Here is a 24090-nt window from a genome sequence, read left to right on the forward strand (position 1 = left end):
CACTTTACCTTCTTATCCATATTAATGTCAAACCTACATTTACTTATTTTTCTAAATTACCTATAGAAAGATATATGTTTTTGTTTTCACAAAAAATTCAATCATCTATTTCTATGCCCTCTCCTTTTGATGATGACTGAATATTTCTTCTTAAAACTCACCATTTCTAATCCCTTCATCATTCCTTCCCATGCCTCAGTTTTATCATTTGCAGGGGAAGATGAAGGTTTCACATTTAACTCACTGAATTATTATAAAAATTAAAAGAACAAGTGCTTCAAATAGTAAGACATAAAATGCAAATAACTAGGATCTTTATTTTTATGAACAGGTAAGCACAGGGCATCTTCAGGGCAGTGAAACTACTTTGAGTAACATAATGGTGGATACTTGTCATTACACTTCTCAAAACCCATAGTATGTTCAACACAAAAAATTGAGCCCTAATGTAAACTATGGATTTTGGTTAATTGTAAGTATCAATATTGGTTCATCAATTGGAACAAATGTGCCACATTAAAACAACATGTAATACTAGGACGCTCTGACTGGGAAATTGCTTTTGGATCAAATTTTCCTATGAACATAAAAAAATAAAGTCTACTAACTTAAAAAAATTAAAAACCATCCAAGAGTAACAGATATCAGAAGAGTTTATACCTTTCAAAATAAAAATAAACACTTCATAATTCATACTTACCATTCACCAGCTTGGTTGACTGAATTTAATTCTGCTACATTGTACATTATAGATGGCTCCAATGAAACTTTCTCCATAAACATGGGTGAGGTCGTAATATTCTGAATCTGGGCTTCAAGAAATACTTCATCGGTCTGAGAATATGAAAAAATATCCACCAAAGTGTATGCTATTTAAAATATTAACCTCAACAAAATACTGATCTATACGAAGAAAAAATATTAACCACAAATGTGATTAGTTCATGCCTGAAAGTCAAAGTTATCAAAATTAATGCAAGAATAGAAATCTTCATCCTAACATAATTAACAGGGGCAAAGTCAAGTGTTAGTCAATTGATAACTTGTCAAACAATGGATGGGGGATAACTATGATATTTTTGTATTAAGATAAAAAAAATATTTATTTAACTGGAATTTCATTCACAAATACCCTAAATCTTCTAGTATAAGTTATTAATATGTTAAAATGAAATTTAGTATGATTAGCATACCTGCGTACCTATCATTTCATAGTGATACATTAAGATAATTTGGTCTTGCCCTAGCCGGTTTGGCTCGGTGGATAGAGGGTCAGCCTGTGGACTGAAGGGTCCCAGGTTCGATTCCGGTCAAGGGCATGTACCTTGGTTGTGGGCACATCCCCAGCAGGGGGTGTGCAGGAGGCAGCTGATCGACGTTTCTCTCTCTTCGATGTTTCTAACTCTCTCTCCGTTCCTCTCTGTAAAAAATCAATTAAATATATTTTTTAAAAAGATAATTTGGTCTTTATAACATTTGAGCATAATATAACTTTGTCATACTGCTTCAATTTAGATAGTATAGAGACCACTAATACCGTGAATAATGTATTTTATATAATCTTATAGAATTTAACTTTAATTAAAGCAATTTGTTAGTGGCCACTAGTAATTTCTTGGTTCATTTAAAATATAAATTTAAGGTAAAAAATATGTGAATTACACCTGACAATTTTAGAACTTTTAAACAAAACAAAAGGTATTTTGAACTTAGTGATGATTTGAAAAGTGATGCTATTCAGCAGTATTTTTAATCAATGGGTAATTTAAATAAGTACTTTTATAAAAAAAATTTTACTCTCTGATTATGTTAAACATTCTTTTTATGCTATTTGGTTATTATTTTCTGTGCATGTAATTGAAGGATAACAGATAATTTGGTTTATTTTATAAACTAACCTATATAAGAAATAATAAAGATATTCAAGAATGAATTTGTTCAAAATTTTGTAGTTACATATGTATGTGATATATATATGTGTGTGTGTATATATGTGTGTGTGTATATGTACATAAACTTATATACACATACACACACACACACACACACACACACACAATGACCAAAATATCTTGGCACTTAGAAGCCTTTAAACACTAAGTCCAGAAAATGAAAATCATTTGCAAATATAATAAGGTTGTATTTTAATGTATTATTATCTAAAATAAAACAAATTATTTAGTTCTTGGCACATGTGCTCAAATGAAAACAGAAATATAATGATGTAGCAGTTTAAAAGAATATACCTTAATTTAAAGGCATTATTCTGCTACTTTTTCTCAAAAGAATCCTAAATATATCCCATCAATCCATTGCTTTAAAAATAACCATAGATCCACATTTCAATTTGAAAAGTGCAATTTTCTGCATAAATTAGGAAGAGTTTAGATAAAATGAAAGAAAAACAAGCAGCATAATGGAAAATTAAGTTAGTTTGAATAGTTAGTATAAAATTATTTGACATTTGAAAAATAAAGAATTCAGTGCTATGGCAGTTGATATTGTTATTATGTATACAATGTAACATTGCATAAGCAAGTAATGCTTACAGTAAATAGAAATTTGAAAATATGATTTTAGCCAACTTGGGAAAATTTGATTTTCTTCTGTTTACTGTTATCAAAGGGGCCATCTTTACCTGACCCAGACTTAAAACTGAAACCACTGTGCCTTTGAAGATAAATTTAAACTAGATAGTTTATTCAAAGAGTTGAAGTACTAGTAGGGTATTTTATAGTAAGATATTGAAAATCCCAAGGCTATTTTAAACAAGGTTAACATGTCTCTTTTAAAAAACACTTAAGGGAAAAGCACTAAAAAGGAGAATATAATTGTTTCAATATGATAATTTAATCTCTGATCTATTTTTTCTCACAGAATAAGATAATTAATGTAAAGTTGAAAAGTACAAAAATTATATACATCTTTTTGAAGTCAAATAGCTGGTATTCATACTAACTTTATTTTCCCACTATGTTTGTAAAGAGAGATTAATTAGACAGAGTAAAAAAGTGGTGAGTAAGAGAAGCATATAAATTTATAATAAAAAATCAAATTACCACAGAACTGAGGTCACTCTAATGGAAAAATAAAAAAGAAAAATTAGAAAAATCAGAATTAAATGTTAAAGAAAAAGAATAACTAACTTTAAAATAAAATGCATCTCTGCATTTTTTTTAATTTACTATACAAGACAGCATTAGTAAAACAAGAAAGTAAACAGAAAGCTACATAAAGGAATATGACAAATCATTTTTCTAAACAGGTGAAACTACTAAGGTTAAATGAATAGAGATGAACATGATAGGTGAGTACTTAATAGGAGCAAATACTCAAGGGCACATCTTGGGGGAGAAAAGTATATTCTATGCCTTTCTAGTTCTATAAATTCTTTACTACATTGTAATTCTTCATAGATTACTTAAAATGGACATACACTGTCCTCCACATTCAGAATATTTATAATGAAGAGCTTCTCCTAAATTTATCTAATAATGGAATTCTTTTTTCAAGGAGCATCTTGTGTGATTAAAATTCTATGGATCACACTTCAGAGAACATTGGGCTAGACCACAGACTACTGAGAATTTATTCTATTGTTAATAGATTTCAGTGAGTCTTTCTTTTTAATATATTTCTAAAGTTACCCATTATCAAGGGTCATCTCAAATGTCCTTTTTTTGTCAAATACATAGCTGGAAATCTTATTTCACTTCTCTATGTTCTCAGAGTATTAGTACACTTCATGATCTAGGGGGGAGGGGTGCTTATACTATACTGTAGCTATGTCAGGCCACTCCCCTCCATAAGACCTAAGTTCCTTGAGGATTTCGAAGATGTTCAGTTTATTTCTCTTCATCACTTGGCATGGAGCTCTATACCTAGCAGGTGACCAAATGTTTGAATCCCAACATCTAATGTCACTTCTTGTGAGGCTTTTCTATTTTAGAAGACTATGACAACATTTTCATAAAAACTTGTTTTTCTTTAGGTGACTCATATGTTATTAGAATTCTTAGAAACAGCATACAAATGTCTGTGACAAATGTTGGACTAATTTTAGTTATTGTGTAAGGACTATGGCACAGAGTATAAAAAGTATCACCTACTGTCTAGGGTGATTTACTAACTCCTATCATTTCCTTGAATTTCCTAGTTGGGGTCAACAGAACTCAACCTATTTGGATACTCTTGGTTTTTAAAGAGATGTCTATTTTCAAAAGTTCAGAATTTTACTAAAACTTTTGTTCTGAAGTTTGTTGGCAAAAGTTTAAAGTTTATGTTTATTTACATATAATGTTAGCTAAAAAAGGCAGTAAATAAAATTGTTACTATGATTATAAAAACAGAATATTACGTATAAATGAGTAAAGACTGAAAGAGAATATGGATTAATGAAAAGTCAGTTACTTTTTGGTGTGGTGAAATTGTGGTTTTTTTTTTCTTTTATGGGAGTAAGTCACTTTTATATTTTTCATGGAGTAACTAGCAATTCATAAAACTATTCACAAATCACTGAATAAGTGACAAGTATTATAAAACTACTTGTCAAGTATCTGAATACAGCAACATATTTTCAACAAAGAAAACCCCAAATATCTCAACATGTACTTTCCTATGAGCCACTTATAGAAAAAAAGACCCACCTACAGCCCTATTTATTTTTCACTTTCTAACATATCTAGTTTAACAGAATAGTTACCAATCTCCCCTCCTACTAGGAATGAAATCTTTCCTATCAAAGCAATAAATTAATATTTAAAATTCACCAAGCCAAATAGCTAATACTGCAATTAATCAAAATTACGTATTAAATAACAAAAAAGGTGGAGCACTTATGTAGTATTCCAACTCCCCTAACCCCAAAAAGAAATGTCAACTCTTTAAACATCTAGTAGCCTGGCCGGCGTGGCTCAGTGGTTGAGTGTTGACCTATGAACCAGGAGGTTGTGGTTCAATTCCCAGTCAGGGCACATGCCCAGGTTGTGGGCTCAATGCCCAGTGCAGGGCGTGCAGGAGGCAGCCGATCAATGATTCTCTCTTATCATTGATGTTTCTATCTCTCTCTCCCTCTCCCGTCCTTTCTGAAATCAATAAAAATATATTAAACAAAAAAACCCCAAACATCTAGGAATCTCCTTGATGTGACTCTACCCTCCCATCAAATATGTACTCTTTTCACTATAGGTCCCATGTGCATGGGCAACTCTGCTTGGAATGCCTTCCCTGCTCTGACACTTGAGCTCCCCAACATTCCTTCTTCCAGACTCTGCTCAGTTTCCCTCCTCTTCCATGATGTTTCTTCAGACTACTCCAAAATCTCCTCCCCAGAGGTCCTGTAGCACATTTTTTAATATCATTCTCTTAGGCTCACTTTATACTCCAGTAGCTAGTTTTGTTATTTTATATGTGTGTTTTTTTCCTCCTCATAGGTCTTTACTGTAGGTCAGGTTCCTTATCTTATATATTTTGGTATGCCCAGTTGTAGAACAAACTTTATACCGCTGAGCTCTACTTATCAGTATTTTCCATGTAAATATTAAATCTTTTTTGCAGGATTAGAGCTACCACTTCAGTTTTTGAAATATTGGAATCACATTGTAAATATTCAGCAGATTGCTGATGTTTTTAAACAGTAATAAGAACCATTAATTGGAATCATAGGGCAATCATTTAATGAAAGGGGTGAAAGCTTCACAAAATTACCAATGAAAATAAAAATCATACTGATTCCATGTAAGTTGAAAACAGCAGATTAAAGTGATCTACAATGAAATTATTCACTTTTGATTGAACTTTATGCTCATTTTTCACAATTTGCAGTACTATCAGCAATTGATTTAAATATGAAAAGACAAGTAATACATAATTTTAGTCAAAAAAGATCTTAATGTTTTATCCAAATTATTACGTGCCCAACACTTACCTCTGCATTGTAAAATTTGGTTTTCACATCCAGTGGTTTGAGAACCTAGTTGAATAAAGCATATCAAGCAGGAGATTCTTATCATTTGACCAGCTGTTGTTTTTGTTTGCTTGTTTTAAATAGTAGGGCTTAAATGTGTCAAAGCCATTTTCCAATTTATTTGTCTAAAAAACTTTTCTAATACGTATGCAATACTCTTACAAAAACAAAAAACCCTAATATAATCCTAAATGCATCTTTAAAAAGGCAACCATCATTTCTTGACTAGGTGATAGCTACTTGGGTTTTACTTCATTACATTTGACTAAACTGAACACATTATTTCAGTATTTTTCTATATGTTTATTTTACCAAAAAATGTTTACGAAATTAAGCAACTCAAACACCTTTTATTTTTTCAAAAGGCATGTAGAATCTTAAACAAATGGGCAATGTAGCAAAGCAATAGCAAAATATGTTTCCTATTGACAATACTTTTTCTTTCACTTAAAGGAATACAAAAATATATATAGCATCATAGCTAGATCTATATATAGACATACATGGTAGGCTTGTCTCCAGCTGACACACATACATATGTTAAACAGTGGTTTTTAAATTATTTTTGATTACTGACTTTGAAAATTGTGTATAAATACAAAATTCTCCTATAGTCCATGATGAACCTTGGTGTACTCAGCCCAAGTCAATAATTTCTCATTTAAATATTTCCGTATAAATTTGATAAAATTTATTACACTTATTTTATCAAGACTTGTCAATCATTTCTCCCCCCCTCTTCATGTGTGCTTTGTGAAGTTATAAAAACAATAAAAAATGCAGGGGGTAAAAATCTTCAAGTTTCATTACAAGAACATCATATTGGTACACTAGAGGCCCGATGCACGAAATTGGTGCAAGGGCTCAGCCCTTGCAGCCTTGGCTCCATCTGGAATGTTGCCCGAAAAATGTCCGGTCTAATTAGCATGTTATGTTTTTATTATTATAGATTGGTAATGACAATTTCTCTGCTTTTAATTAACTTACTTACATCTAACTTTAGATTGCTAGCAATATAACAAGTCCAAAAATATTATTTGCTTTATTCGGAGCCTATTTTCACTGTAGATAAATAGAAATAACTAAACTTAAAACACACACACACACACACACATAAAAACATTTACCACTGACATATTCTATTACCTGAAATTTGAAGAATTTTCTAAAATACATTTTTTCTCCGCCCTGAGTTGTGTAACTCACTGCACACACCAGGCTGAAATAGAAAGATGTCTTAATCATTCTGAATCATTTTTAGTTGTGTTCCTTTTAAAAAAAATGCTTTCATTGATTTTTAGAGAGAGAGGAAGGAAGAGGGAGAGACAGAAACATTGATGAGAGAGGAACATCATGGCTGCCCCCTGCACGTAACCCTAGGGATTGAGCTGGCAACCAAGGCACATGCCCTGATTGGGAAATCCAACCAGGAACCTTTCAGTTCACAGGACGATGCCCAACCAATGTTATGCTCTTATAGCAGATGTTTCTCTCTCTCCTTCTCCCTTCCTGCATGTCTAAAAGTCAATAAACTATCCTTTAAAAAAAAAAAGTGTTTCAAAGATTACTGACTCAAGAGGGAAAATATTTACAGTGAACTGAAGAAGACAAAACCACAGGTAATATGACATTTGTAAAATATTACATAAATTATTTATACACATCTGCTACTTATATGCACATAGAAAAGAATGAAAAGAAATACAGCAATATTTTAAGACTGGCTATACTAGGTGATGACATTATAGCTAATTTAACTTCTCCTTTATACTTATGCCTGGTACTAAACCAGGCCCTAGGGACATAGTATTGATCAAAACACAGTATTTGGCCCTGACCAGCATGGCTTAGCGGTTAGACTATTGGCCCATGCAATGAAGGGTAGCAGGTTCGATTCCTGTTCAAGGGCACATACCTGGGTTACAGGTTCCATCCCTGGCCCGTCGTGTGTGGGAGGCAACCAATTGATGTGAGACACATGGCTGTTTCTCTCTCTCTTTTCCCTTACCCCCTCCCTTCTACTCTCTACAAATCAATGGAAAAAATATCCTCGGGTGAGGATTAACACACAAAAGAAACAAACAACACACCACAGTAACTTCTCTCAAAATGCTCACTGTAGGAACAAGTACAGGAGGCAGCCAATCATTGTTTCTCTCTCATCATTGATGTTTCTGTCTCTCTCTCCCTCTCGCTTCCTCTCTAAAATCAATAAAAATATTTTTTTAAAAAGAGGAGAGGCAAAAATGGTGATGTCTCTCACCCTCTCCCTTCCTCTCTGAAATCAATAAAAAAATATATTTTTTTAAAAAAGAGGAGAGGCAAAAATGGTGATGTAAGTGGAGATGAAGAAGAGATGGTAATGAAAGATGAGTATAAGACCTTAGAGAATTTGTGAATTAATTAAGTGGTAAGGCAGTAGAGAAATATAAAATTACTTTAGATGGCTGAAATGTTCATATTTGCTTCTCAGATTGAAAGAAAAATACAGCTTTAACATTGAAATACATACAAAGTTGGTTCTGATAAAATGTAAACATGAAACATAAAATTCCTTCTGAAGTAGGCATTAGGTTTAATGACAACTGGAAATAAAGCAAAAGTTTCAAATAAAGGCATATATAAAGCAAAGCCTTCTAAAACTAGTAAAAATAATCCTTACATGTGTGTTCCAATTTCCTTTACTTCATGGTGTATGACATCATCAATACAACAATCAGGTTTCAGTTCAGACACTGCAGCATTGGAGGCAGAAAGATTTAAACGCTGAGAGCTTGTCTGAAGATCAGCCTTGAAAGAAAGTGGCCAGAAATAGTCAAATGAGACTGGTTACTTAGATGGCGAGGATCGGTATGGTTGCAAAGAATAGGAACACAGAAGTAGGATGAAGGAGGAGCAAGACTTCTCTGCCTAAGTCTTTCTGTATAGCTCTGACACTCAGAACCATGGCAATGGTTCACACACACATGCACACACACACAAAAAAACCACAAAATAAAATCAGCCAGGTAGTATGGGAATTCAAAATTAAATACGAAAGGCTCACACTGCTATAAAGGGCATTCTTGACTTTGGTATTTAAAAAATCTTCAAACTGCACAGAATGCAAAGCCATCAACAGTGTTCATCTATACAAAAACACTAAAAAAAGAAAACAGATAATGAGAATTTAAACAACTCACTGATAAAAACTGCTACCCCAAATCAAGTGTGAAAAACAGAAAAATTACAAGAACAATACTGTCTGATTATGACATAATATAATTACAAATTATTAACAAGTTAAAATGGCCTTTCTATCTAAAAAACCTTTTAAACAACTTGGGTAGAATGGGAAATACAAAGGAAATTATAAAATTCTTTAAAAAGCTACGTATCAAAATCTGTAGGATACACCTAAACCAGTGAATCAGAAGAAAATTCACTTTTGTAAAAATAAAATAAAATAAAATAAAAATAAACATTAAATCCCCAGCTAAAAAGGTAGAAAAAGGACAAAGTAAATAATCAGAACCACAAAGAAAGAGCTAGTTAAAAGCAAGCATTAATGAGGTAGAAAATAGAAAAGCATTATATATAAAGTAATAAATAAAAAACATAATATGTAAACCAAGAGATAGCTAAACTAAATCAAGAGAAAAAGAAAGCAAAAATATGCAAAATAAAAAATGACCAGGGAGAAATAGCACTGAAACAGAAGAAATTTTCAGAGACTACCATGAAGACCTATATACAAATAAATTTGAAAAATTTACATAAAAGGGATCATTTCCTGGAATAAATCAGTTTTGCAAAATTTACACCATTAGTGATAGAAAGCTTATACATACTAATCTCCATAGGATGAGAGTGAAAATGCTATCAAGTAACTTCCCCCCAAAACAGCACCAGTCCATATGATTTCACTGAATTCTACAAACCCTTTAAAGATCAGATCGTCTAAATGCTCCATGTATTGCTCCAAAGCATTGAAAATAAAGGGAATGTCCCTAAATCTTTTATTTAGCAACCATAATATTATTTTTTTTTATTGTTTAAAGTATTATATATGTCTCCTTTTTCCCCCAACTGATCTCCCCCCCTGCCACTCCTTCCCCCCAGGACAAGTCCCCACCACCTCAGTGTCCATGTCCATTGGTTATGTTATTATGCATGCATACAAGTCCTTTAGCAACCATAATATTGATACCTAAAACTTGATAAAAGAAAACATGAAAAAGAAAAATACAGGCCAATATCATGTTATGCTACCTATGTCATCGTGAGTCTGATATAAAAAAATGGCTTATGTGTACATAATAAGTCTAAATATCTTTTTAAGACGAAGAAGATTCTTTCCATGGACACAGACAATAAACAGGGGAAGGCCTGGGGTGAGGTGGGAGCTGAGTGGAGTGAGGCAAAGAAGGTAAAATTGGGGACATCTGTAATACTCTCAATAATAAAATAAATTTTAAAAAAAAGAGGATTCTTGATGGGAATAGCACTGTTCAATAAACATTTGCTACTGTTGTTATTTCAAACACCACTGCCTTTATAAAAATTAAAATTCAATAAAGCCAAAATACTTACATAAAATACTTATATTTTATAAGTATGCTATTATATTATTTGCTCTTTTTAATACTTATTTATCTTAAATTACATGCCTTGGTTAATTTACTCATCTTATAAAAATAAATAGAACATTTATTGAATGCCAGGAAAAAAGGATACATTCTCAAAGTTCTGAAAGTCAGACCTTTTCATAATGGAATGCAGAGATTGGCAAACTTTAAAAGACCAGGAAGCAAATAATTTAGACTTTGCAGGTCATATAAACTGTTGCAAATACAACTCAGCCAGAGACGCTTGAAATCTGCTACAGATAATACAGAAATAAATGAGTGTGGCTGTGTGTCAATAAAACTTTATGGACACTGAAATTTGAATTTCACATCACAAAATAAGCTATGTTTCTTTCCAATCATTTGAAAATGTAAAAACCATTCTTTGCTCAAAAGTCATAAAAACAGGCAATGGACCAAATTTGGTCTACTGATTATAGTTTGCCAACCCCTGATTTAATGAAAGGCACAAACCCCATCAATAGTATAACAAACATATGCACATGTATACAAAAATTTGCATCCAATTTCTGGAAGTTGGGTCATATAGGAAATTTGGAATATTTGCTCTCTGAGGTCCTTTTCAATTCTAATAATTGATCATTTTCAAACTCATCCTAATTGGACTTCCATTCTGGTAACGCTCAAATGATCTAATGCATCACTTGGGACAGCTTTTACAAAACTTCTCCCTCACATAGAGTGAGTTTTTACTTTCTTTATGCCCTTTCTCTATGTAAATAGATTTCAGGTTGTTTAATTGAGTTGGCATATTTTATCTCTTAATTTCTAAATGACTGTAAAAATCTTCTAACTGGTCTATTTCCTACAAACCATCCCATACAATGTTTTCATCAGTCTTCCAAAATAGTGTGAATACTTCTGCTCAAAAATCTCCACTCACAGCCTGGCCAGTTTGGCTCAGTGGTTGAGCATCAACCTATTGGTTCATTTCCGTGACAGGGCACAGGCCCGGGTTACGAGCTCAATCCCCAGTCGGGAGCATGTAGGAGGCAGCCAATCAAGGATTCTCTCTCATCATTGATGTTTCTATCTCTCCTTCCCTATCCCTTCTTCTCTGAAATCAACAAAAAATATATATATTTTAAATCTCCTCTGACTGCCCACTGTCTCAAAAAACAAAAAAAGGGGCAAAAACCTTAGCCTTAGCCTAGCTTGCAAGATGCTCCACAGTGTGCACATCTCTATAATCTTACTTACTCTTATCAAGTGAATTCTGTTCAGTGCTACAAGAACACAATATGTATTCCTATGTCTCTGCTTCCGATTACCTAATTCCTCTTGTCTTTTTCTCTAAAGCCTACCATTCTTTTAAGACCTTCTTGTGTTCCTTTCCTTCTAATAAGCTTTCCTGATTTAGGCAATATCCCCCCTGTAATCTTTCCTCCTCTTTCAAATTTCATTATGTTAATCAGAAACTGTTAACAAAAACATTCTGCTATTTACCTTTGACTGGTACATTTTCTTACCCAACCTATCACAAACTTTGAGGATAACGAAAATGATTCTGTGCTTAGCTTACTATACTATTAGGTATTTAATTATTGCTTGTTGTTGATGACAAAAATTTCTGTATCAAACATGCATTTTAATTAAGTTTAAAAAACATAATAGAAAAGTCGTTTTAAAAAATATATCACAAACAAGAATGTCACTTACTTTTACCAATATATCTTTTACAACTTGATTGCTATCATTATGAACGCTGATATAACTGGAAAAGGTCTCTCCCAAAAATATGTTCCTGTGAAATAAAATAAATTTTTACATAGAAATCCATTCAAGATTTATCATAAATATTCTATTTGAACACCACTGGGAACTTGAAATGTAGAAAAATTTATTAAAGGATAGAGATCAGGTAAAATACTGCTTCAACATTCCTTGTTTACTCTAGGCTGCTCTTTTATTACTAAACCAGAGGCCCGGTGCACAGAAGTCTTGCACAGGGGGAGGGGAGCCCTCAGCCATTGGGGGATGTCTGACTGACGGCTTGGGCCCACTCCCCAGTCAGACATCCTTAGCAGAGGCTCCCACCACTGCCGCTGCACTCGCCAGCCATCTGGCTGAGTGGCGCTCCCCATGTGGAAGTGCACTGACCACTGAGGGAAGCTCCTGCATTGAGTGTCTGCCCGCTGGTGGTCAGTGCATGTCACAGCAACCAGTTGTTCTGCTGTTAGATTTGCATATTAGCTTTTTAGTATATAGGATGTGATTCAAAGTACTTATCCTATATAATAAAAGCCTAATATGCAAATGACCAAACAGTGGAACGACCAGCTGCTATAACGCGTACTGTCCATCAGGGGGCAGACAGTGAATGCGGGAGCTGCCCCCAGCCCACAGGCCCCAGGCCAGCCAAGGTGGGTGCCAGCAGGGGCCCCCAATCATCCTGCTGATCGGGCAGCGGTGGCAGAGCTGGTGAGTGGGCAGCGCCATGCTGGCCAATGCGGTGCCAGCAGGGGGCCCCCCCAATCGCCCTGCAAATCGGCCCTGATCACTGGTCAGGCCCAGGGACCCTACTCATGCACGAATTTCATGCACCGGTACTCCAGTTTAATCTATAAAGCATGCTATAAATCATGGCCCTCAACTATGGCACCAACTGCCAGTCTCTTTAGGAATAAGTCATTGAAATCAGGTCCATGTTAATAGTCTTAAGATTTGTTACTGAAGAAGATAGAAAAAGGCAATTTCTGTTAACAAACTTATGACCGGAATCTAGAAGAGACCCAAGTAATTGGCCTCAGAGTCTTTTTTACTGATATATTTGATTTTTCGAAGTTAGTCTAATAAAAATAATAACTAGTGGCTTTATTGTAAGCATTTTATAAAATATATTTTATAAAAATGTACATTTGTAAGTATATACTATAAAATATTTTAAACATATATTTTTTTAAATATATTTTATTGATTTTTTACAGAGAGGAAGGGAGAGAGATAGAGAGTTAGAAACATCGATGAGAGAGAAACACCGATCAGCTGCCTCCCGCACATCCCCCACTGGGGAAGTGCCCGCAACCCAGGTACATGCCCTTGACCGGAATCGAACCCGGGACCCTTTAGTCCGCAGGCCGACGCTCTATCCACCGAGCCAAACCGGTTTCGGCTACTATAAAATATTTTAAAATATATATTTATACAATATATTTTTACATGAATATATTTCTAAGCTTTGAAGACACTAGTCAATGGCCACATTCGGTAAACCTTTCATAAAAACTTAAAAAATACCTTTTAGTGTCAAATTTTCTTCGTTGCAAAAGGAATGGAATCAGGGGCATCCACCCCAATAATAATCTAGAATAAGCTAAGAGCAAGAGAAGAAATAAAAAAGTTTATAGCTCCTAATTAGCTGCCAAGTCTGATAACTTACGTTGAGAGAGGGCTGTGAAGTTGAATAAAAGAGGTGATTCTGAAAGACATTTGTATTAAATAAGTTAAAATAAAAGGAATCCTGGGCATTAAAAAATACAGAGTAGAGCAAAAGTATTGTTACAGTTGTGAGTATGCAAAACAGTTTATTCTTATATTATTATTAATTATTGTATTATTTTCCATACGAACAACTATAAATTGACTTTTGCCCAACCTTGTATATAGTAAGATCTAATGGAGAAATCTAAAATTCTATCACCTGAAGAATCACTATTAATATCTTGGTGTGTCTCTTATTTTTCTAAATCATATATATCTTACGGTTTTTTAAAAACCAGTATCACATAGTATAATTTTGATGAAATGGTTTTTTACCACTTAAGTGGATCATGAGCACTTTGCCAACCCATAGTTAATTTTTTTGAAAACTATAGATTTGTAATGCCTTTAAAGTATTGCTACATGTCTTATGTGACTACATCTTTCTTACCCAAAATTCTGTGGTAAAGTCAACATTTCTCCCAACATTAAAATTTCTGCACCATTTACAGTTGAAGGATCATCTCTCATGAGCTGGTTAAAGAGATCTCCTATAGAAAGACAAAAACATAAAATTCTAACCTCTACCTTATAAATAACTTTACTTACATAAATATTTATCTAGAAGAGAGATGTTTTTAAAACACAATCTCTTCACAAAAGTTATATTTAAACAATCTAATATCTAATCTTCAATGAAACTAGTGCATGCCAAAAAATTCTGGTTTCACAGAGAACGAACATTAGAAACAAAGGGAAATAAAGGTCATGTGATACAAAATGTAGTAAGTTCCAGTGATTTTTTAAAAAGGGAATGCTAGTATATACATTGATGGAACATTTAAAGACAAATGTAATTTTTATAGTATTATGACTATGGAATGTATTATTATTAAACCTAAAATAAAAATCTCCTGTTGCCATCGGATATTAATAGTACCTTATAAATGAGACCTGTTACTCAATGGCTACGACTCGCATGCTACAAAAATAGGGAACAGAGAATGTAGCAAAGAGCATAAAATTGGCAAAGCTGGGCTTATTCGAAGGTAATAGAGGCAATCAAGATGCCAATTTTTCCCTAAGTGCAAGTAGAATAAAGTAAGTGCCATACCAGGTAAGTCTTTCTCTTCACATGTTACTGGAATATTGGTGAATAAAGTAGGCTTCGTCAACCGCATCACTGTAAATTCCAACAGTAAAAAAAATATATATGTTAATATTGCTTTGGGCTAGTATTCCCAAGCCAATCCATGGCATTCATCAATTTTAAACTAATATAAAATATAGCTATACTAGAAGCCTGGAGCACAAAATTTGTGCATGGGGGTGTGTGTGTCCCTCAGCCCAGCCTGCACCCTCTCTAATCTGGGACCCCTTGAGGGATGCCTGGGCAGTTGGACGTTTCTCTCACAATCCAGGACTGCTGGCTCCCAACTGCTCGCCTGCTTTCCTGCCTGATCACTCCCTAACCACTCCCCTGCAAGACTTGCTTCAGCCTGATCGACACCTAACTACTCCCCTGCTGGCCCGATTGCCCCTAACTATCCTCCCCTGCTGGCCCGGTCGCCCCCAACTGCCCTCCCTTGCCAGCCCGATCACCCCAACTGCCCTCCCCTGCTGGCCCAGTCACCACTAACTGCCCTCCCTTGCCAGCCTGGTCGCCCCCTAACTGCCCTCCCCGGCAGGCCTGGTCGTCCCCAACTGCCCTCCCTTTCAGGCCTGGTCCCTCCCAACTGCCCTATCCTGCCGGCCATCTTTGACCACATGGGGGCGGCCAGCCTGTGTTGGGAGTGATGGTCAATTTGCATATTACTTTCATTAGATAGGATACTTCCTAAACTAAATATGATATTAAATACTTCCTAAGATTATATAGCAATAGTTCATTAAAAATGCTAATATATGAAACAATTTTATACATGAGAAAATAATTTTACATTTTTTTAACTTAATGAACTTTAAAAATTAAATGTAAATATAATATACCTCATTACAGAAAAACTAGAAAATAAAAGACTTTATTAAGGTATATTAGGAGAACAAGGCTTTAAAAAAAATCCTGAGGGACTTCAGTGTAAACAATATCAACAAAATATTAATCAAAAGAAGCCTGACAGGAAAATAAGCTTAGATGCATCATTTTGAATATGAAACAAAAACTTTATGACAAAAAGGCCTTTTGTGAGCTGTACCCCTCTATTATAATTACTGACCACTGAAAGTTCAGCAAGTGGCCCTTCTAGTAATATTAATTCTTTGTAGAAATTGCAAAAATATCAGTTAAAGGTTTATTGGTTTATTTAATTCCAACCAGAAATAAGATTTGTTCTTGGAACATAGAAGAATGTATCTAAAGTTTATCTAGAAAAATAAATGAAAATAAGAAAATAAATGAGAAAATAGGGGGGAGAACTGGACTTACCATATATTTAAAAATTTAAGTCTACAATAAACTAATTGGCTTATTAACTGAAGACCATACAGATACATATATTAGATTATTTGGGAAAAACAATTCAACCTATAAATCCACTTAAAAATCAAGAGACATATTAAAAAGACACTATATGTCATATTTGCAGATTTTAAATACAAACTGAGAAAGTCTAGTTATTAACATACAACTATCTCACTCCTTGAAAGATAATCCAAAGTAAGCCTATATCAAATATACATTTAAAACACAGTATTTACTGTCTTACAGTAATAGACATCAAAAATTATATATGTTAGTTGGAAAGAGCAAATACTAACTGAAGCAAGGTTTAGGAACTATAATAAAGCCCTGGTTGGTAAACAGTAATTTTGTAACCAGCCTTGAATGTTAAAATAGGTACTTTGCCAAAAAAATTAGAGCAATAAGCAATGTGATTTTTAGTTGAGTGCCAAATATTCATATAGTGCCATATGTAATGACACTTACAGTAGAACTCACAAAAGAGACATTTCATTTCCTTATGAAATTCAGGTTTCATATAAAATAAGTTAAGAGAAAGATAGGCCTGAAGTTACAAAGTGATAAACTGGGCCTAGTTCCACTAGCACACAAATTTTGCTTGGCCATAACATTAAAAAAAAAAAAAATTAATCTCCAGGTTTGGAATCCTTACCACATTCTACAGTCTATCAAGTCCCTGAAGACATTTATGTCTATGTATTCTGAATTAATTTTGGGCATTTTGAGATTAAATCAAAGAGAATCATTATGCAGGAGCTCATTTTGAAAATTTTCAAAAAGTGATTTTTAAGTTATTTGATGAGTTAGCAAATAAAGTTAAATTAATATAATGCCTTTTCATTTTTTTTCTTTGTATTTTACTAACATTTATTTGAAGGTAGATGGGTTATCAGGGAAAAATAAAATGATGGTGCTGCTGCATTTCCTTGGAGAGTAAAAGCTGATTGGATTTTACCAAATGCCCTCACAGATACACTTTCCTGTATGTGCCTTTGTTTCCCCAATTTATTTCCATGTCTATGTTAAGATTGTAACCCAGAAACACTGTTTAGCCCTACTATTAGCTTGTGACAGAATCGTGAGTTCTAAGGTTCTAAATATGCAAAGAAGTAGCCATGGATTCTAAATTCTTAGGCCTTGATTACTTCTTAAGTACTCTCTAGGTAGAAGAAAAATGAGTCCCCTCTACCCCCTTCTTTTAAGATCCTGACAATATTTGCAATATTACTAAATCTTCGGCTTCCCATTTCTGAATGACCTTTTCATTTTTTCTCAAAGGGTTAAAAAGCAATTGATAGAGTAAATTAGAAAAATTTAAATCTGCCACATATGAAAACAAAGAAGCTCTTTTTAATGTGTGGTTCTTGGATTTAAAAGCTACTACTCTTCATAAGAATCCCATGATGCTAGACTATACCTTGTATTTTCAGTTCTGTGTGCAATCATTTCAAAATAAATAAAAAGCTATCAAAGAAAAACAGTGTTATGAGTACTAGGTTTGTTTTTTTTAATTGATTTTTAAAAAATATATATTTTATTGATTTTTTACAGAGAGGAAGGGAGAGAGATAGACAGTTAAAAACATCGATGAGAGAGAAACATGGATCAGCTGCCTCCTGCACACTCCCTACAGGGGATGTGCCCGCAACCAAGGTACATGCCCTTGACTGGAATTGAACCTGGGACCTTTCAGTCTGCAGGCCGACGCTCTAGCCACTGAGCCCAACAGGTTAGTGCATGATTTTTAGAGAGAGGAAGGGTGAGGGTAAGAGAGAGCGATCAATCTAAGAGGGAAACATTCATCGGCTGCCTCCTGCACCCTCCACCCCCCTACAGGGGATTGGGCTTGCAACCCAGACATGTGCCCTGACACATGCCTGTAATGCCCAACCAACAGGGCCACACTGGCCAGGGCACGAGTACCTAACTTTTAATCCTTGATTAACAACCTTACAGTAAATAAGACCTGAACAATATAAATCAGATTCACCATTTATTTTTGCCAACTCTTATTCAAAAGCTCACTAGCAAGACTCAATGGCTTCTTGACATTTCTCCAGCCGTCTTGGATTGAAAAGTAAGACCGATGAACAAAAGAGGAAGTCATTACTGAAGAAGCTACCTTGGAAACTCCCTTTACAACAGGTGATTTTTCATTTAAAGACTTTTGGAAGCATTCATGCACATGCTGCTTATTTTCTAGATAGCAGTCTCATTTCAGACAATAAAATGATACTAAAAATAGTCAAAAACAAAACAATATTTGAACAGAGTAAAATCTAATTGGAAAAGATGATCTCTTCAGTCAAAATTAGTAGACTCACAGCAATATCAGCCTGTGAAGAATCTCTCCAAAGGGCACATTTATCATGTATTACAGACCTCTACGATGCCAGGCACTATGCCACAAGGCAAACATTTCTCCACCTTGCTGGTGAATACACTCTTACTGGGTTTTTTCAAGGGTTTGGTTTTACTACTTAACAGTAGTAATTCCATGTAAACTCTGTGAGGGCAAGGTACATGTTTGCGTCCTTTCCTACTACATCCCAGTACCTAGCTCATAGAAGGCATTTAAATTTATTTATTTTTTAAAATATATTTTATTGAGTTTTTACAGAGAGGAAAGGAGAGAGATAGAGAGCTAGAAACATTGATGAGAGAGAAACATCGACCAGCTGCTTCCTGCACACTCCCCACTGGGGATGTGCCTGCAACCAAGGTACATGCCCTTGACCGGAATCGAACCTGGGCCTTTCAGTCCGCAGGCCAACGCTCTATCCACTGAGCCAAACCGGTTTCGGCGGCATTTAAATTTATTAAATAAATACATGCTTTTATAAATCTTTTATTCCATAATCACTTTGGTTATTTTTTTAAAAATCATCTTTATTGTTGAAAACATTATATATGTCCCTTCTTTTTCCCCCCAATGACCCCCTCCATCCTGCTCCCACTCCATCCCCCAGGCCTTCACCACACTATTATGTATCCAGGGGCTGTGCATATACCCATATAAGTTCTTTGGTTATTTCTATGAGGTGATGCATAAATCCATTTTATAACATTTTGGTTATGGGAAACCAACGACTTCAAGAACCAGCAGGCTAGTAACCAGTATTAACAGTCATTAAGATGGAATTACTTGTATTAGAATAAAGAGTAACTTGATTTCTTATCATATTTGATACTTCTTTTCAAAACATGTTATATAGCCTTAAAGATACATATGGTCTTAAGAAAATTATACATTTTTTTTAACCTTTGTTTCAAGACAACACATCAACTGTTACCTATTACATATCTTTGGGAACATGAGCATAATTTGGCTGGTCTCCTATTGTGAACTATATACATGCCACTTAAATAGCATTCCCTGAAACTGAAACTGGTTTTAGTTTCATTTTTAAAAAATTATTACATTTTAGATGAACAAAGAAAAAATACTAGAAAAATTAGATTTTAAGGATTTACCCAAATCCAAACTATTCACTGTAATTCATAGGAATATATAACTCAACCATTGAAAAAGTAACAAAAAGAAAAGGAATGGCACATTTTACCTCAAACTTCAGTATAAATAATAATTTATCACAATTAATTTAAACAGCGGCTGTTAAAAGTAGAATCAAGAAAGTTCTTGACTTAAATGACAAGTCTACAAACTCACATGATATTTATTCCTGGGATACAAACTGAACACATACTACCACACAATTATTTTTCACAATGGTAAGAATAAATAGGCTATGCTAGCAAAGGTTCAAATAAAAAAAATTGTAATTAAAAATTCAAAAACCAGTAAAAAAATTTATTAATCTATTTCAGTATATACTGTTCATTCAGAATAGTCTTCTTTTTGACAATCACTGGAATTCATTACATACTAAAAATAATACCATGTTTACGCACAAATAAATTTATTTTCCCAGTAAGAGCTAATCTTCCTTTAAGGAGATTTCCCACATATTCACAGTACATAATATCACAGAACACCCATATTTGGCCCAAATGTCTCTGAATTGTAGCATTACAAGATGGAAGCTCATTGTGCCTGATAATTCTACTGAGTTTTGCCCAAATGTCTTCCAGAGTTTGGTTGTTACATATAGTGTGATCTATTGTCCATCTTGCTCGGTAAAATAAGTGTAAATCTAGTGCCTTTACACTATCTTGCAATTTTTTAGACAAAGGAAAAATATCTCCAGTACAATTTCTGCAGGGGAGCGAAACACTCCAAGACCTCTTCTTGTGCGGCTTCCCTTTTTCTGACTGTTCATCCCGATTTCCAGAAGCAGTCTGTTCATTGAGTGTGTGTGACCGGAGTAAGTGCTTCTTTTCTTTCAAATTAGGCTGAAACTCCAAGAGCGCTACTGTACAATCATAACTCTGTGATTTAACATCGTGTTCTGAAACGGTTAAGGATTGTTTCACATCTTCAGCTGCCTCTTCAGAAATCACAGGTGGTGATCGTTTAGGTTTGAGCGGAAGTTTGGACCCATCATGTGGAAACCAAGGGATAAATCTTGATAGTGGATGTGTAGGAAAGTCTTGAATTGCTTTTTCTGCAACTTTCAGCAATTGTGTGGGATCACTCTCATATGCGCGATAATGCAATATTATTTCTGTGGTCATTCTGAAGTAATCCAATTACTCTTAATGAACAGAAAATGTCTTAGCTGAGCTCCTCAGAGCTAGGATGTAATTTAAAATTACAAGACTGTCTCTTTCCAAATCAGAGGGAAACAGGACCTAAAGTGGAAGTATTGCAAAGAATAAGATATGGAAGGGATAGCCTACATACAAACAGGCAGGGAGGAAAGGAAAAACAAAAACCAATCCCAGTATACTATTTTACCAAAGTACTATTGGTAAATGTGAATGTAATCCACAAAACTGGAAATCCTTTCTCTCATGAAAATAAGGGATCTGGATTAAATGCCCTATCAGCTTACTTCTAGCTTAAAAATGCTAGTAGTCAACATGTTTAACTCAACCGATAATAAAGAATTTGGAAATAATGATATTAATATATTAGGCACTAATAATATTAAGACTATACACAAAACAAAGAAAAATTAGTGATTCTTAAAATACTAGATTCATAGATAGATAATTTAAAAAAGGTAATAATACTTAAAATTTTGAGACATCTCAGTAGTAAACACTAAAAGCATAAAAATTGTTTCAGTTTGCATTTTACCCAGGTTAGGGACTGGTTGTGACAGCCTTCTCTGCATAATTAGGGCACTTCAGCAGTATCAAGACCATGGCTCCTGAATTCCAGTTTGGAGGGAAGCAAGAAGGCTAGATCCTTATGTTTTTCTTCTTATAACACAGAAGTCCTCAAGCTGTCCCAAATGAAGCATTGATAATAAGTTCCAGCATATTATTACACAGGCTCAAGAATGGAGCCTTCCAGGATCTGCAAGTTAGGTTTCCTAACCAGGTACAAAGCTGCAAAAGCCATACTTGCAAGTTCTTTCATATGCTGCACTAAAAAAAAAAAAAAAAAAGAGAGAGAGAGAGATTGAATCCCTTCTCCTCAAAATCATTAAAAGAACTACTTGATGAGGGTTCTCCCACTGTCAGGGTAACAGTGGTGCGGACTCCTGGCATGACGTCAACACTCATTTGACCACTTCCTGAGGAGTCAAAAGAAGGCATCTCATGATTATTTTCACCTACTGTCAATGTCCATTAACAGATTTGACAACTTGTAAATTCATAATATTCATAACTTTTAGTGTTTCTTAAATTAGCACATTCTTTCAAGAATGAATGCTTTAACTTTTCCCCTTATATTTTCACACTGTAAGGTAATGACACTGAGAATTCTTTCAGTATTGTCTAAACTTCAAGTTTAGAAAAGAGGAAGGAAGGCCTTGTGCTGAAATATTGCCTCAATCAATAATTAGCTTTGTGACCCTGGAAACCTTTTTGAGCGTTAAGGGGCCCCTATTGGAGCCCCTATTCGGCGTGCTTGCTGTGAGATTGAGAGATAAAGACCCTGACAGCACCTTTTCTTCTTTCTCTTCAGGAATAACCCACTTCAGTCCAGCTCATTTGCTCAAACTAAGCTTATTGGGCATTTTGCTATGTTACTTAATAGTGCACTTCCTTAGTTATACAGGCAGAGACAGTCCTGTTACCCCCAGCTATCAGTACACGATTTTATGCTACAAATGGGACTGGCGGGCTTCGGGAAGGGAAGGTCCCTCACAATGGATACCACAAGGAAGGGCAATGTAACTGGATTCTAACGTCTACTGAGCATTTTCTCAGCTCAGTCGAAGAAGGGATTAGTAACCACATAGCAGAGCATCCAAGAAATTTAAAAAGTGCATTTGTGGTACGGAAACCAGATCGGATACAGCTGAAAGCATTTAAAACTTTTCCAGGAAACAACAGGAATTCCAGAAAAACTCTAACCTGTTTTTCCTCTAAATAATGATCTAATTATCAAGCATACTCAAGTTGATTGCTAGGTACAGAAAATGAACGCTGACATGAACTTTCCCATATACACAGTATTTCGAAGCACACCACAGTAGGTTTTTAACAAACCTGAATTATATATATATGTCCGTACCGTGTACTTCTAACTCTTTGGCACTGCTCTTTTACGGATGGAGCTGAAGGCTCTGTCCGCGCCGCCGGACGAGACAAGACCCCAGAGAAAACCGCTCCGGAGGGCGCCCGTCGTCACCATGGCCACAGGGCTCTCCCGGGGGCGGTGGGAGCGTCAGCTCCTGGGACTGGGCTCTGTCTGGTGACAGCAACACACACAACGGAGGGACCTGCCTCTCTTGGCTTGACAAGCCATCCCCTCCCCTCCGCGGCTGGTCTCTCTCTCCACTCCAGAGGGAGGCTCTCAAACCTAAAATCAGGGGTGACATTGCTTCCCGCCGCTTCGGCAGGGGCACAGCAGCAGGGCGTGCACCGAGTGTCAGGAGAACGAGGCCTACATCCCACAGGCAGGGCTGTGAGGCCAGGACTTGGAGATCTAGAGAGAGGAGGGGAGAGAACAGATGAAGGGGAGTCGGGTTCGCAAAACTTTACCTTTCAGAGCCAGCAGGTGCTCCTGTTTGGGGGGGTTCACTTCCATTTTGACCGGCACTTTCCACCGAGAGCCTACGGGGGATGAGGAGATTCAATCCGACTCGGAAGAGAGCAGAAAAACGCACTTTCGGGTAGGCAGGGCGTCAAACACAGTCCCTCCCGGTGGTGTCTTCAATTCCCTCCTTATCAGGTCCTTTACGACCCAATGGCGGCTTCTCACCGAGGCCACATCTGGCCTGTGGGATACCTATACCTAGGATACTCCTCCTCCCATCCGCATTCACACTTGGCAACTGCACGACACCACTCGCCGGAGCAATACTCGGCCTCCGAAATTGCGACCTTGTGGCGTAAAAGATACAGAGGTGGCACGCTGGGAATTGTAGTTTCCATAAAAACCGCACTGCATGCAGGGAGATGTAGTCCCTCCTCGTCCCCCTTCCTTTCGCGGCTGGGGACAATATCTTGCTCTTGGAGCGGGAGTTGCATCCCAACATTTTACTTCTGATTTAGCTTTACTTTTTTTTCTTAACTTTATTCTTTCCATCAGTGGC

At 35.4% G+C, this 24090-nt stretch overlaps 2 protein-coding genes across 10 annotated transcripts in view; both read right to left on the reverse strand.

The window, feature by feature from the left end:
* Positions 1-23859, reverse strand: part of TRAPPC13 (trafficking protein particle complex 13) — a 30937-nt gene extending 7078 nt beyond the window's left edge. For 2 of the 8 annotated variants that reach the window (XM_015563064.1, XM_015563063.1), the window contains exons 1-10: positions 23537-23859; positions 15128-15196; positions 14465-14564; positions 13973-14011; positions 12253-12337; positions 8628-8755; positions 7112-7184; positions 5927-5971; positions 3060-3077; positions 701-834 (exon numbers count right to left, since the gene is read on the reverse strand). In XM_015563064.1, coding sequence (XP_015418550.1) covers positions 701-834; positions 3060-3077; positions 5927-5971; positions 7112-7184; positions 8628-8755; positions 12253-12337; positions 13973-14011; positions 14465-14564; positions 15128-15196; positions 23537-23582 — 737 coding nt within the window. In that variant the 5' untranslated portion in view covers positions 23583-23859. Of the gene's footprint in view, positions 1-700; positions 835-3059; positions 3078-5926; positions 5972-7111; positions 7185-8627; positions 8756-12252; positions 12338-13830; positions 13907-13972; positions 14012-14464; positions 14565-15127; positions 15197-23536 lie in introns of those variants that run through there. The other 6 variants (XM_006762415.2, XM_006762414.2, XM_006762417.2 and 3 more) reach the window with 4 other exon arrangements.
* On the reverse strand, positions 20120-23530 carry LOC102756471 (hypothetical protein). Of its 2 annotated transcripts, none has more exons than XM_015563068.1 (2): positions 23355-23530; positions 20120-21226 (listed from the first exon to the last, which is right to left on the reverse strand). In XM_015563068.1, the coding sequence occupies exon 2, from the start codon at positions 21107-21109 to the stop codon at positions 20354-20356; it is 756 nt and encodes a 251-aa protein (XP_015418554.1). In that variant the 5' UTR covers positions 21110-21226; positions 23355-23530; the 3' UTR covers positions 20120-20353. The 2 variants fall into 2 exon arrangements, with proteins under 2 accessions (XP_015418554.1, XP_015418553.1); XM_015563067.1 differs by having other exon boundaries at positions 23042-23530.
* Positions 23860-24090: the final 231 nt, after the last annotated feature.

This window comes from Myotis davidii, unplaced genomic scaffold (genome assembly GCF_000327345.1).
Source record: "Myotis davidii unplaced genomic scaffold, ASM32734v1 scaffold135, whole genome shotgun sequence".
Lineage (NCBI taxonomy): Eukaryota > Metazoa > Chordata > Mammalia > Chiroptera > Vespertilionidae > Myotis > Myotis davidii.